This window comes from Panicum virgatum, chromosome 5K (assembly GCF_016808335.1).
Source record: "Panicum virgatum strain AP13 chromosome 5K, P.virgatum_v5, whole genome shotgun sequence".
NCBI classification, from domain to species: Eukaryota; Viridiplantae; Streptophyta; class Magnoliopsida; order Poales; family Poaceae; genus Panicum; species Panicum virgatum.
The window spans coordinates 52,035,727-52,051,514 of record NC_053140.1 but is presented as its reverse complement, the minus strand read 5'-3'; the positions used below and the strand labels follow the sequence as shown (position 1 = coordinate 52,051,514).

General features: G+C 42.6%; 2 protein-coding genes across 2 annotated transcripts; both read left to right on the top strand.

Moving 5' to 3' along the window:
* The first annotated feature begins 434 nt into the window (after window positions 1–434).
* Window positions 435–4,193, top strand: LOC120708402 (disease resistance protein RGA2-like). The gene has a single exon (XM_039993639.1). The coding sequence runs from the start codon at window positions 788–790 to the stop codon at window positions 4,136–4,138; it is 3,351 nt and encodes a 1,116-aa protein (XP_039849573.1). The 5' UTR covers window positions 435–787; the 3' UTR covers window positions 4,139–4,193.
* A 1,224-nt stretch (window positions 4,194–5,417) lies between these two features.
* LOC120708403 lies at window positions 5,418–8,935 on the top strand. Its single transcript, XM_039993640.1, has 8 exons — window positions 5,418–5,737; window positions 5,832–5,923; window positions 6,009–6,083; window positions 6,210–6,316; window positions 6,430–6,485; window positions 6,656–6,806; window positions 7,445–7,747; window positions 7,919–8,935. Exons 1-8 carry the CDS (start codon window positions 5,573–5,575, stop codon window positions 8,776–8,778), a joined length of 1,809 nt encoding a protein of 602 aa, XP_039849574.1. The 5' UTR covers window positions 5,418–5,572; the 3' UTR covers window positions 8,779–8,935.
* Window positions 8,936–15,788: the final 6,853 nt, after the last annotated feature.

Below are 15,788 nucleotides of genomic sequence, written 5' to 3'. Positions count from 1 at the left end.
GTTCCCTTCAGCAAGTCAAAAACTGCTTCCCTTAGTCCTTCCCTGTGGCTTTAAACGAGGGAAGCTTCCTCACTCACCACTCAGCAACATCTTGTTCAACGAATCTGCATTGAACTATCTCACCACTACTCCACTAGGGCTGGGCTGTGTTTAGATCCGTAAAATGATGGTAAAAAGAGTTACATGTGACACTGTAACACACTGTAGCACTTTTCGTTTGTTTGTGGTAATTGTTGTCCTATCATGATCTAACTAGGCTCAAAAGATTCGTCTCGTCGTGTACATCAAAACTGTATAATTAGTTTTTTATTTAACTATATTTAATGCTCCATGTATGAGACAAAAGATTTAATGTGATAGGTGAATAGTGAATTTTGGAGAGAAAAATTTTGGAACTAAACACAGCCTAGAACTTCTTACCTTCAAGAAAACCTCTTTGCAGTGTGCACTGTGCTACAGAACAAAAAACCGACATGTGCAAGGAGCAGGTGGCTTCAGTCGTACTGAAAAAATGTTGTGGACGACCTTTCAGATCAAAGGAGCAGATTGTTTATAGGGCATATCTTGTTTCCACATGGAGGAGCCCCACTTGCTAGTTATGCAGTACCAAAATTGAATGGAAAATGCCATCCGCCATCTTCAGGTCAACATGCCAATACACGCTTTGGCTCTCTGGGAGTGTGAACACCTTCCAGCTTTCCCCCACTTCATGCTTCCAACTAATAAGTGAAACAAACCAAGATTCAGGCCACAAGAGGAAACACTGAAGCATACTCCCCATAGTCCCATGGCTGCAGAAGCAATTTTGGGAGCCTTCATTCAGACCCTCTTTCAGAAATTGTCGGAAGTAGCTCTTGATCAGTTCAGATCTTACAAAGGCATCCAGGGCAAACTAGATACCCTCTCTTGCACCCTCTCTCAATTGCAGGCCTTCCTCGACGATGCAGAGGCAAAGCAGTTGGCAGACGCATCTGTGAGGGGATGGCTAGCAAAGCTCAAAGATGTAGCTTACGACATTGATGATCTACTGGACAGCTATTCAGCCAAGAGTATGCACCTGAGGCAGAGGCAGAGGCAGAGGCAGACGAAGCTTCCCACAAAGGCAAGTGTCGGTTCTCCCAGCTCCTTCTTGCGTAGGAATCTACACCAGTATAGAATAAAGCAACAGATTAGCAGCATATTGGCGAGGTTGGAAAAGATTGCAAAAGAACGGGAGACTATTGGGCTCCAGATGTTAGGCGGAATGAGTAGGTCTGAGACCATAGAGCGACCGCAGTCGAGTTCCCTTGTAGACAGTTCAGCTGTATTCGGCAGAGAGGCAGACAGAGAGGAAATTGTAAGGCTTGTGCTGTCTGACAGTGGACATAATTCCTGCAATTTTTGTGTCATACCAGTTGTTGGCATGGGGGGCCTTGGTAAGACCACTCTTACACAGATTGTGTACAATGACGAGAGAGTGAAAGAACACTTCCAATTGAGGATCTGGATTTATGTTTCTGAAAGTTTTGATGAGAGAAAGATAACACAAGAAACTCTTGAGGCTGCTGCCTATGACCAATCCTTGGCCAGTACTAACATGAACATGCTTCAAGAAACACTCTCCAGAGTACTACGGGGCAAAAGGTATTTGCTTGTCTTGGATGATGTCTGGAATGAAGACCATGATAAATGGTTCAGCTATAGAGCGGCTTTACTTTCAGGAGGTTCTGGAAGCAAGATAGTGGTAACATCACGAAATGAAAATGTTGGCAGAATAATGGGAGGAATAGAGCCCTACAAGCTACAACAACTATCAGATGATGATAGCTGGTCTGTATTCAAGAACCATGCATTCAGGGATGGTGACTGCAGCACACATCCACAGTTGGAGGTGATAGGCAGGGACATTGTAAAGAAGCTGAAGGGACTACCTCTTGCATCAAAGGCGTTAGGGAGTCTCCTCTTTTGCATAACAGATGAAGAAGAGTGGAAGCACATACTAAGCAATGATATATGGGAACTATCAGTGGAGAGGAATAGCATACTGCCAGCTCTACGGCTAAGCTACAACCACTTACCACCACATCTCAAGCAGTGCTTTGCGTTTTGTTCTGTGTATCCCAAAGATTACATCTTTAGGAGAGAGAAGTTGGTTAAGATTTGGCTAGCACTTGGTTTCATCAGGCAATCTAGCAAGAAGAGACTGGAGGATACAGGCACTGCATACTTTAATGAGCTACTAAGCAGATCTTTCTTCCAGCCTTACAAGGAGAACTATGTCATGCATGATGCAATGCATGACCTTGCTAAGTCTATCTCCATGGAAGACTGTGACCAATTTGAGCATGAACGGAGACATGAGAGTGCTATCAAGATCCGTCATCTTTCATTACCATGCAAGGATGGCAAGTGCATGCAATCTGGTCCACTTTATCTTTATAGGAAGTTAAGGACACTAATCATTATGCATGGACACAAGTCTAAGATGTCTCAACTGCCTGATGGTGTATTTATAAAACTTCAATTTCTTAGAGTGCTTGATATGCATGGAATAGGTCTTAAAGAGCTACCAGAATCTATAGGAAATTTGATACAGCTGCGCTTCCTAGACCTCACTAGTACAGAAATCGGAACATTACCCGAAACTATTATTCAGCTCTATAATATGCAAATACTGAAACTGAGTGACTGCAATTCACTAAGAGAAGTGCCACAAGGCATCACTAAGCTCACTAACATGCGGCACTTAGAGGCAAGCACAAGGCTATTGTCCAGGATACCTGGAATTGGAAGTTTGATCTGGCTCCAGGAACTGGAGGAATTTGTTGTCCGGAAGCGCCAAGGATACAAGATCACAGAATTGAGGAACATGGACCAGCTTCATGGACAGCTTTCAATTCGTGGCCTTAACAATGTAGTTGATGGACAAGAGGCACTTGCAGCAAAGTTGAGGAACAAAGAACATCTTCGAACTTTACACCTCATATGGGATGGGGACTGCACAGCAATTCCTTCAGAACAACAAGAAGAGGTCCTAGAAGGCCTTCAACCACATCTTGATCTCAAGGAGTTAATGATCAAAGGATTCCCAGTGGTGAGGTTCCCTAGTTGGCTGGCTAGTTCATCTCTTCCTAACCTGCAAACCGTTCACATATGTAATTGCAAAAGCAAGGTTCTTCCACCTCTAGGTCAACTTCGTTTTCTTAAAAATCTCAATATAGCGGGAGCAACTGAGGTCACACAACTTGGACATGAGTTCACAGGATTTGGTCAACAAAAATGTTTTCCAGCTTTAGAAGAACTCCTATTGGAAGACATGCCAAACTTGAGAGAGTGGATGTTTGATGATGCTGAGCAGCTGTTTCCTCAATTAACTGAACTTGGTATTTTCAGGTGCCCAAAGCTGAAGAAGTTACCCCCTCTTCCATCAACGCTGACATCGTTAACTATATATGAATCTGGACTCGAGTCGCTTCCGGAGCTTCAAAGTGGAGTCAGTCAATCTTCTCTAACATCTCTGTACATAAATGATTGCCCAGATCTAACATCTCTGCGTGTCGGCTTGCTTGCATGCAAACTGTCAGTTCTCAAGAGTCTAACAATAGCCCACTGTGAATGGCTAGTTTCACTGCCAGAGGAGTGTTTCCGTCCTCTTATATCACTACAGAGCCTGCATATCTACGAGTGCCCTTGTCTGGTGCCTTGGACAGCGCTTGAGGGAGGCTTGCTTCCCACTTCAATAGAAGATATCCGTCTAAACTCATGCTCTCAATTATCATGTGTTCTTCTAAACAGCCTAAGATATCTTCCTCGTCTCAAACATTTTGAGATTGCTGACTGCCCTGATATCAGTAACTTCCCAGTGGCGGGCTTACCTCATACACTTCAATTCTTGAAGATATCATGCTGTGATGATCTCCAGTGTTTGCCTTCAAGCCTGTATGAAGTCTCCTCACTCGAAACACTATTCATTGACAACTGTCCTGCGATTGAAAGCTTGCCAGAAAAAGGCCTTCCCAATGGGCTCAAGGAACTCTACATCAAACAATGCCCCCTAATCAACCAACGGTGCCAAGAACGTGGGCTGGATCGAGGCAAGATTGTTCATATCAGAGACATTGAGATAGATGGAGATGTTATTGTACCTGAACAGATATAGAAGGTGGAACTTTTGCTCATAGTGATTTTGATGATGCAAGTATCCCTCTTTTTTTATTCTGCTGTCAACAAAGGCTAACATCTCCAGTAACATAACAAACTGGTGAGAGCATAACCGTTAATATTACAAATATGAATTTTATATATTTCCTGTTACTGGCTTAAATATCTCAACAATAATAGAATGGTTAACTAAATTAGGAGGAATGAAAGAAACTAGACTGCAAAATATTTCTAAGAGAAACTTCCTATTTTCTCTTGCTTTGGCAAATCCCCAGTAGCTTTATGGTAACTGCTCCCTCCCTCCATTCCAAATTGTAGGTTGTTTTGGCAAATCTAGATACATAATTTTAAATTTTACTATGTAAAGACGTATAGTAAAAACTTATGTATCTAGATTTGCTAAAACGACTTACAATTTAGAACGGAGAGAGTAGCTGCTGCCAAGTGGGTTATTATCATATATATGCAGTATGCACATATAGCAATAGAACAAAAGTATGGAACTACAAGAATACTGTACTGATAAGATTGTCAAGGACCATAGGTACTACTACAAAATAATTGAGTTCTTTGCAGAATTTTAATATACTCATTAAAAGGAAACGGTAGCACACATAATCTGTAATCTAGCTACAAATGCTTGTACTAAAGCTAAGAGCTACCATGTAAAGCATACTTATCCAGGCCCTGAGTATCTTCTACCTAGCTGCTTATAACATTTTGGCCAATTTTAGGTCATAGTCCACCACTTTATGCAATAGGTTTTAGATTTTAAAATGTAGTCGGCATTTTATTCCGATCTCCTTTGGTTAAAAAGTGTAACCAAAGCAAAAACTAAATCCATCACTTTATAAACCTGGAAATCGAAGTCACACTCTAGAAATTAAGGGTCCCCAATAATTTTACAACAACGATCCGGTTCGTATAATTATGTCTCGCCAACATCTCATTCCAATGATGTAAGTATAACATCTAGGTATCAATCTCATCACATAACATTAAAACGAATGGAAGCAGGAAATTTGATTCAGGGGACTTACTTGCTGATACTGGACAGGGTGCATCGGATAATGCGAGCAGCCGAAGGAGGACGCCGGCAGCACTGGTACTAGCTCCGGTGTCGCGAACGCCGTCGCCTGCGCGCATCCGCCTCGGCGAGGTCACGCTGGCAGGAGGGCCGCACGCCGCTGGAATGTGCCTGGGGCCTGGGCGGCGGTGCTCCTTTCCTCTGGTCAAGTTGCAAAGAACACCGTTTCAAAAAAAAAAAAAAAAAGTTGCAAAGAACACCCTACCTGTTACCAGCGCTTACATTCTGGTCCCACAAGGCAGTGAGTCAGGCTTCTTCCTAACCAAATGGCGGCCCCACCGGCCAGTTGCACAGTGACGGCCTGACGGGTTTAGTAGGGTTCAGACTCCGCTTGTCTCGCTTCCCATGGCGGCGGCGGAGGCGGCGCCGCCGCCCGAAGCGAGCGGCTTCTATGCTGGTGCCGGCGGCCTCTCCGCCGGCCAGAAGCTGGTGCCGTGGTCGAGCTGGGCAGAGTGGAGCTTCGTGCGCGACGGCCTCTTCTCCCCCTTCCCCGCAGCCGCTCTTCGCAGGGTAACACCCTCCTCCCCATAGCCCGAGAAGGCACCGTCCCAATTTTTTCAGCACAAGGGTGTGATTTTTCTGAGTGTTTCGTTGATTGGTTCAGATCGCTGCGTGGCGGAGCAGGGGCTCCGTCCTGATCCCCGTGGACGTTACCGCAGCCTTCGTCGAGATACGGCTGCGGGATCCCTTCTTCCGGTACGATGTTTGTAGATCGGAACTGTTTGTAGCTCCAAATTTTGGATGGTTTTATATGCCACAAGTTATTTGCTCATTCCCCTAGGAGCGGATTGGCTGGTGATGATGCCATGGAGTCGGAGGAAATGCTCGCGATGCTGTACAGTATGGCAATCATGAGGTGAGGAAATTCTCACTGCAATTATCATCTTGTGTGTAACACATGGTTTCGTTTTATTTTCCAGAGTTAAACTTCCACAAAGTACAACAAATATTAATTCTCTCCCCTTTTTTTTTCTACTGTCAGGCTTGTAAATGGTTTTGTGGATAATCAACATAAGAAAACTGGCCGTTCAATATCTGAACTAGCTGAGGCTGTTGGAATACCACGAGTTCTGGTGGACATTCGCCATGGTTAGAAGATTTTGTTTCCCGTGTCTTTTTACATCTGGTTATATTTGATTACTTGTTTAAACTGGTTTTCATATGGTCATTTGTGTCCTGATGATTGTTTATGCTGCATGTAGAAAGTTCCCATCGCAACCTTCCCTCCCTGCGACTGTTACGCCTGGCAAGTATTAAGGTAAAATGAGTTTGCTATCGTCTATGAGATCTCTTGTCATATAGTTCTTTCACTTTGCTACCAAGTGCTGTTTGGTGGTTCTCATATAATTTTGTTAGTTTTGAGAATTTTGATTTGTTCCGTTGTTTCTAGTCATGATATTTTACTTTCTAAGATAAAATTACTTTCAGGCATTTGATTGGTTGAAGTGTATTTATTGGGATCGCCAGACTAATTCCATTCCTGATGTTCAAGTGGAACTGAGGTCGAGATTGCATGAGATTTCTTCCTTTCTGAAGGAGAATGATTCAAAAGAATCAAAATCAGGTTCCAAAAGGAAACGTGAGTATCAGAAGCTTATAGATAGAACTGTGATTGAGCCAGCCACTTGATCTTCTCTGGTGCCGTAGGACCTTCTGGTAGGCCTGGTTAGAGATGCATTACTACATCTCGAGATGATATTTCGTTATTATTTGTACTTGATTTTTCTCATTAGAGTAATTAGAAAATTCATAGGGACAATTTTCCATCGAAAACATAACTTCAAGGAAAGACAAATGGAACCCACTTTCCATGAATATGCAAATCTAGAAATATAGATCGTCAGTCCACAAAATACAGTTCTCAACTGACTTCTCCAGTTCGGATGGTTTGCTTTGGTCAACATGCATTGCACTTTGCAAGGAAGCTTAATGAATTTTATATGCACCTTATGATAAATTTTGATTTTACTTATCTCTTCCATTAATCTGAACCTTTTCCTGCAGTTGTATAACTGTATAGTTAAGCATCCTCATTTATTTGTTACAATCGCATCATCTACTTTCTGTATATTCTTATTGCGAATGTGTGATGGCTACCATCTGTGCATGTCAATTCTTCTTTAGTAGTATTTACATCCAAGATATGAATAGCTGTCAAGGGAATATATTGTCACAACCAAGACATCTCACTGTTTGTGTTCTACTTCTAAATTGCAGGGTCTGAGAAACTGATTATCAAAGCCATAAAGTACACTCGACGGCTATACTATGCTTGTCCCTTTGAGGTTGTTTCTATTCTACTGGATCATATGCAACTGGATGCTCCAGAGTCCCCTGAAAGCAGTGACATGCAAGAAATTCATAGTTTGGGTGTTTATCAGTCATCTGACACTCAAATATCAAAAAGTGATATGAAAACTATCATAATGAAACTTTCAGAGAAGGAACCAAGATTGTTGCTTAGTGTACTGAAGTCAGTAATTGAAATGATCGAAGCCAAGGAAGAGCTCACAAACAAAGGTACTTTGAAATGTATCATAATGCTTCCTGCAGAAATTAGTCTGGTATTTCCCATGAGTTGCTTAACAACCCTGATATGCTGTCTAGACTTGATGCTAGTTTTCCATTCAGTCTTGTAAAGTACAATCTGTGCTCCTTTGTTTCTGGCCTTATTGGTTGTTATATTTGTAGGTGAATCTTATGCTTTTCTACCAGTTGGACCATCTAAAGTGAAAAGGCTATGTTCCTTGGTTCTATGGCTTGTCACGAGCATAAAAGAGCTTAAGGTTTCAGGCTACATTGGGCTTGTTCATGAGATAGGAGTACTTTCTTCAGACAAGAATGCAGTTCCTCGTTTTTGCCTCACAAAACTTCTACGGAAGTTACTGAATCTATCCACTATAGGTGAAAGTTGTATCATAGATGCAGTGCTGCTGTTGATTGAGATGGTCAACAGTAACAGTGTGAAGGAGAAATTGAGGAAACTTCCTGTGTTATCTTTGCCTAGGTTTGCTAAAATTTCTTCCCTCCCACAATCAAGAACCATATGCAACGAACAGGGATCACTTGAAAAGGCAACAGAGACACTGGAAATGTTCAAGTTGCAGTTGAAGAGGCAGAAGAATGCATGCTTAACGGAAACTGGCACCACTGAAGGACCATTCAACACAAGCACACCAGAGAAACATAATAGATGGTCTGTAGCAAAGTCATGGACTCCCTGTCCAATAGGAACAATACTCTGCTCATTTAGTTCATGTGTTGTTCTTCCTGCCTTTGATGTTGTGGATCATGAACTGGAGGTTGCCACACTAGAACAGCATGGAAATTTTGAGGAGGTTGATCATTCTGAAAGGTTTGAATCCCAGTCTGATGGGTTGGATGATGAAAGCATTCTGAAAATATCAAGATCATCACCAGAATATGATATTTCAGATATGCCAGAATTGACCACTCCTTTGAAGGATAGATTACTGGTTGGTGGTGTTTGGAAAAAGGTGTCCGAAGAGGAGTTACTCTTGTTAAAATCAAAGATGAAATTGTTGTTGTAATATCATCTAGTTAGATTTATCTTTCAATAGTAAATTTTGTTTTGATACAAATGATAGTGCTGCCTTGGAGCCGAGAAAACAGTGCCCTTCCCCCCCATATTTGTTTTGAGAATTTTTCATTTCTCCCTCCTATCTTTTATCTAGCTTGCACTTTATACATCTCGTTTCTGTGCTTTCTCGGTCACTTAAATTCAACCATCCTAATCTTTAGTAATCAGTACTAAGACTTGACGAATGTGAGTGCATATATAGCCAGCCAGCTATTGCAACCTTGGAGGAACGGATTCTTTCTAGTGCAGTTACTCATGCTTCCATCCGTATCACTGGTAATGAAGAAAACGCATGACATGTTTGGGCTCGAACTTCTCTTCTGGTTCTCCCGGATGGTTCTTGCAATTCAATTTCCTCTGGCAAATTGGCCCTATTTCTCAGTGAATACTAACGGAGGAGATTCGGTTATGTGAGTTAAACACTGTTTACTTTGCTACTGATTGCGGCAAGCTCTTTGTTCTTTTGTCCAACGGACTGCAAAAGGCAAAGAGAACCAGCCTCGCTAGTCGCTACGGAATGCTCGAACCAGCCTCTCATCCTACCCTCACTCACGGTCATTCAGAGTGCAACAGACCTTTCTCCTCAGGCTGGTACTGCAGCAATTTTAGTTTGCAAGCATCGCCTCATTTCTTTTTTTTTCCCTACCAATCAGATAGCAGAGTTGCCGATTATATTAAAAAGATGAAGTCTAATTGAACAAACAACAAAAGGGAAAACAAACTACAGAGCATCAAAGCTACTCAACCCAACTCAGCTCAACTCAAATCCCGATGCATCCCATCCCTATCTGCCAATCGGCCGGCGGCCCCCTACCCAATGACCCAACAGGACAGCTCATTCTACATGTCCGAAGAGGAAGCTTCATTTGCATTTTGTCCATCTCAGCCAGTGTAGCTAGCTATTTACCGGCGAGTGTAAGATGCGCGGAAAGTGCTTTCAGAAGACAACACTGGTATTAGTTGCATGAGCAGATGTTTGACTTGTTGCTTCAACTCGAGTTCCTAGTGCATCCCACTCCCAGCAGCATGCAGCATTGTAGCCTGCTCCGCACTAGCCTCGCTTTTCTCTCAGCTTTGGAGAGACGGGGGAGGCGCGTTATATATTTTCAGATGTTTGATTTGAGTAATGGGATCACCTACCACCATCCGAGTCTTTAAATGTTTGTTTGGTTTGGGAATGAAATGGATTGGTTGATCCCTCGCTACTTCGTGCCTCACAACATCCACATGCACATGATTAACAGCCTATTTACTATCCTAACCAGTCGAGAACGCCTGCGTTATTTCCGTGGCAACATGATCATACTCGACAAAAACTGAATCTCCATTTGCAATCTTGTCTTGACCCAACAGAAGGCTTCTCAGCCGCCTTTTAGCCAACCTGCGACTGTAGCCAGTAGTTGCCATGCCGCTATACTAATAAATCCCCCAACCTCACCAATCTCGATAGCAGCTACATGTAGCCACAGCCGCGCGGGAATTGCGAAGAAGGCAATGAGGCCCGAAGCTGCTTAAGATTTGTGTTGGGTTCGTTCAGCTCCAGCTCCCGTTGCATCCCATTCCCAACAGCTAGCAGACGGCATTGCAGACTGCTCTGCACAACCGGAAGGATCGGGAAGGCAGCTCGAACCGCTTGCTTTTCTCTTCAGCTTTGGAGAGAGACCGGGGAGGCACGGTATATATTTTGGGTGGTTCGCTAGGTTAAGTAATGAGATGGCCTTATATTTCTCAAAAAAAAAAAGAGATGGTCTTATTGTTTTTTGTGGAAACGAGCTAAACAACGTAACTATAATATCATATCACAGCTGAAAGCAGCATGCAAAGTTTAATCATTGTACCATATAGCAGGAAGAAATTAAGTACAGTTCACACACACACACACAGTAAACGGCAGACAGTAGCAAAAGAAAAAAAATCAAGCACCATAAGCTGTTCTCTGCTGCTGCCTTTTCTTTTGCTGAAAACACGAACAATATTGTGAACAGTATCATGAACAACACTTGGGGCAACTGTTTTTCAAAAAAACCACAGACACATATAGATCCTTCTTTTTTTTGAGAAGGAAAATGTATTGATCTTAGCGTATTACACCGGCTCTTTCACAAACAGGACCCCAAAGAAAAGAAAAATTACAAAGAAGTTCAAAGCTCCTGTTCATCTTCCTTGAAGCCTTCAGAGATCCGTTCGTCACCGCCGCCGAAGCCGCTTCCCAATCGTCGTCGGGCACCAGAGCCAATCTCCACAAGGTGGAGGCCGTAGAGGAGGGCTTACTTCTAGACGAATTAGCCGAGTACACTGCCTCCCAGGCGCATCGGCCAACTCCCGTACCCACGACGCATCCTTCGATTCCACGGCCAGCAACCCGAGCAAAGCTCAGATTTTCACCAAAGATCATCTTCCTCGAGATTAACAGGGTCAACAATATCATCACCTGAAGAAGACGACGATGCGCCAGCCCTCGACTCCTGGACAGGTCTCCCCAACCTCTCCGTTGACGTCGGAGTAGATCGCCATCGGAAAACGGAAGAGACTGGGAGAAATTATTCCGCTGCGCCGCCGTCGCTTCCGCATCGCCGGCGTCGCCAGGAAAAGCAAGCCGCAGAGGAGCCACACTCCTCCGACAAAACCTAACTCCACCGCCGAACATCGACGGTGAGCAAACCCTAGACGTAGGTGGACTCGACTAAAACCCTACGAAGACAAGCGATCTGTTGAAGAGACGGACCCCGCTTCTCGTCACCACCGGCAGCGAGGCCGGAGGCGAGGGAACGGGGCCGCAAACGGTGGCGGCGGCGGCGTCGCCCCTCGGCCTTTCTTTGCTTTTGAAAAAAAATCGTGTTGCTACCGTCTCACATAATGGTAACGCATGGCCTTCAATGCTTCTTGCTGCTCCGATCCTATTCTTCAGTGCAAGGAATTGGTACAGTCATGCACGGGCACAGAGCAGAAGTTTCACTTTCACATAGCTCACCATGCGTTTTCTTATTAAAAAACAGTACAGAAGTGCCGGAGTCGTTCTGTTTAAAGCGGTACAGAGGCAGTCTTCGTGCATTGACTCGCGGTGCAGACATGCATGGGGCAGAGACTTCAGCTACAGTAAATCAGCACAGTAGCTCATGGCATGAGAATGCGCAGATTCCAGCGACTTCAAATGGTAGTGGTAGCAACACGATCTTTTTTTGAACAGGTCAGGTCTTTGAAGGTTGAAAGAAATTTGAACAGAAAAGGCTCCGAGGAACAAAGAGCATTGTCACTTCGCTGTTGGAGCTTACTACCAAGCAGGTTCAGCGGGGCTCATCCAAATGCAGGGCCGGCACTCGCATAGTCTCATGCGCCTACAACTTGAACGCTGTGTTCAGGTTCAGTTCTCGATACATCACATCCCCACAATAAACTAAGCTGGCACGAGCCAACCCCGCATGCGTGTGTTGTCCTCTACCCATTGCCCTCTCGTTCAACTCTATTGCCTGCATGTGTTCCTAAGGCATTTGGGTATAGGATGGAGAGAGTTTTGGTTCTATATATAGTGTTGTCCCTCCCTAGCACACAACAATAGGTCGCCCTGCTTTATATATATATGTATGCCAGAGTAGTTGAAGTCTAAATAAGTGCAAGGATGGAGTAAGACTCGGATCGGCAGTTCACCCAACATCAAGAACATTAATGGAACTATCGTGAGAGTTAAATTTGGTGGACTGAGTTTCTTTCAAAAAAAAATTTGGTGGACTGAGTGAATAATAATGGAAAAAGAATAAATATGCATCGCGAGTCCAGTACAATAGCCATTTAATTAGTAGCTTCTCGCATAGTATGCAACATGAGTTTCCTTCTCCCCCTCTTCTTTTTTTTTGACTTTTATTTTTCTTGAAACTGGGCGTATAGCCCGCGCATTTGCGCGGCTAGTATTGAAAATTCAAAAATTTGCATGTCGTTATATCCTTACTTGAAGGTTATACTATTTTTTTACCATACATCATCATGTTCATTATCGTAAATTATGTCTTATTATTGATTAAAACAATTCAACTATGATCTACCTATAATAACAATTTGATTTGTTAAGATTTAATAATATTATGCAGATAATTATTCTTATTTGCATTTTATTTTGATTGATTCTTGTTAGCTTTAGTTTCTGTTAATAGTATATATTTGTAACTGATACATAGCTAAATGGTATTTTATATTTAATTTTTTATAATGACATTGGTGGGTGATTTTTAATTAGACACAGGGGTATTTTAGGCTAATTTTTATCGCAGTGGTGGGTAATTTTTATTTTTCTATTTTTCTCTGATTAACGTGAGAATTTCTAGGCCTTGAGAGCGAACATGAATGCTCCGTTTGTTGGCCAAATAATAAGATAATAGATTCAATAATTCAACATTTTCTAATACTACTCCATCTTATACTAGTTATGTAGGACCTTTATTTTGACATAAAACAAGCGTCATGGATCTTGATCGATATACCACATAACACCTCTTTCCTCCACTTATGTGGTTTTTTTTTTAAAAAAAATATTGCTTCATTATTTTTTGTTGTTATTTTACTGACAGCGGAGTAGAAGTTGCTAGGTAAGCCCACGAGTTCCATCATTTCAAATCACATGCTGGGTTAAGACCTTCTAGTGCTACAAAGTCTACAAGAGCGAATACTTTGTCATCTTGCTGAGTTCGACTGGAGAGAGCAACACGATCTGCAGCGCGAACAAGCCGCTCTGATCAGTGTTCCATCAAAGCCAGAAGATATATAGTGAGCAAAAGGAAAGGCTGTCCGCCCGTGCAAAAGCTGCTGAGCTTAGGACACACAGGGGCATGTCTGCTAACCGGGAGAATTCAGCATCTTGTTTGATCAGAAGCTTGCATGCACGGATGCATGCAGTGGGTGGGCCCGGAAACGACGTGCGTGCAGACAGGTTCGATGGCCATTTCGGTTGCTCCGAACTTCAACTCGAATTCCTAATGCATCCCATTTCCACAGGCACCTGAATAGTCTAGCACGATGTATGAAGCCGTCGATAGCATCTGGTGAGTTTCTTCCCTCGCGAGTTGTGAGCCTTTTATTCTTGTGGAAATTAAGGACGTGCTCACGTGAGTGTCGGTTTTGCCTTGCTTGGTGGACAGAATAAATGAATAATAACTCAATCTCCATTATGCATTCATTCTATTTTCACATATTTTCCTTTTCCAACCAGTTTATAATAACCTTATGGAAAATGAATGAAATATAACCGGGTCATTTAGTCTTTATTTTTTGGTTAAATAATTTCTTTTTGGTCTTGCCTCAAAGTATGAGGAGAAAATCTAAAACAAATATCGGTAAACAATAATTTCCATTCTCACTCTCACCCCGAATCTCAATTGATGAATTCTCCATCCCCTTGCCTCGCAGATTTGTATAGAGATCCTACAAAAATCGATCCTCTGACACATATCGCCTTATGCTCTCACTAAGTTTTGCATTAATACTAGAAACTACGATTAAGGTTGTAAGTCAGATCTCGTTCGGGAGATTGATGAGCACGTAGCTGTTAGAGAAACATGCTAAGCATTTTACTAGACTATATCACCAATCACCACAACAATTTGGGAGAAAAGTCTATATTGCCCCCTGAACTTGTCACCGAGTTTTAAAAACCTCTCTTAACTCTAAAACCGATCATCCTACACCCCGAACTCTTGAAACCATTTCATTTACCCCCCCTCCCCACCTTCCCCACCACCACCAAAATCACCCTGGTTTTCACCACAGTAAATCGGTTTTTTTTTCCTTTTTTTCTCCCTCCAACTTTCATAGCAAGAAAAAAAATAGTTAAGTGGGTCCAAAAATGATGAATTTTTTTAGAGGTAGAGTAGGTGATAGGGAAACTATTTTAACTATTTGTTTTAGCTGGAATCAAAGCTAATTCATTTTAAATCATAAAAGTATGAAATAGGTACTAATTTTTTTTTCTAAAATGTAACCTATCTATTATTGATGTATTTGAATCTTATTTGTTAAAAAATAATAGGCACACCTACAAGCAAACCAATACTAGAAATATGAAAAAATTAGACCGAATAATTGAGAAGTAGGGTGCCAATAGATAGGTTATATTTTTAGAAAAAAATGGTACTGGTTTTATTTTCTGATTTAAAATAAATTACTTTAATTTTGTGTTTAATTCTAAATAGTTTAATTTTTTTACAAAATGAAGAACCATATTTGAAACCACCCTAAGGGCAAAACCTGTCTGGTTTAGACAGTTGTATGGCCTCCGTTATTTGGTTTTGTAGTTGAAGGTAAAAATTAGACTTTATGATAGTTCGATGGTATGAACTGGACTTAGCTTTTTCCCTTTTAAACTACGTGACTAACTGTGCGAGTATGTATTAGGCCAGCTACCAAGTAGCATTACAGTAGTGCTCTAAATCTAAGAGATTCCTCTGATGCCGCGTCATCTACCATGCATCCATGGTGTTGCATGCTTGGTATAACAAATGCCCCCACCCTGAAAGGTCGACACCGTAACCGGCCGGAGTTAATCGTGACGGCAACAGCTTGAGAACTTCGTTTAATTTGATGATACAATTGATACCGAGACGCGACAAGGATTCACAGATACTCCGACAAGCTTCTCTGATCCGTCGCGTTCGGTTTCAACTTTCATCAACCCAACTACACGGTGCTAGGCTGCTAGCTACTAAGTTACATTCCGCACCGACATTGTGATCTCCTCCTCCAACTCGAGCTCCGAGTGCATCCCATTCCCAACTGCCGCTTGCCACCAGGCCAGCCAGTCGCCGGCTCATCACTTCGTCGTCCCCACGATTCTTTGCAACACGAGGGCCTCTTGCTAATCCCTAATGCGCGCTAGAACCCAAGTGGACATTCAGCTCCAACTCCCGACACATGAACAAACCGGTCACTAACAGCCACGTACAGGAACTAATCTCGCCACGCGCGTCTCCAATCACT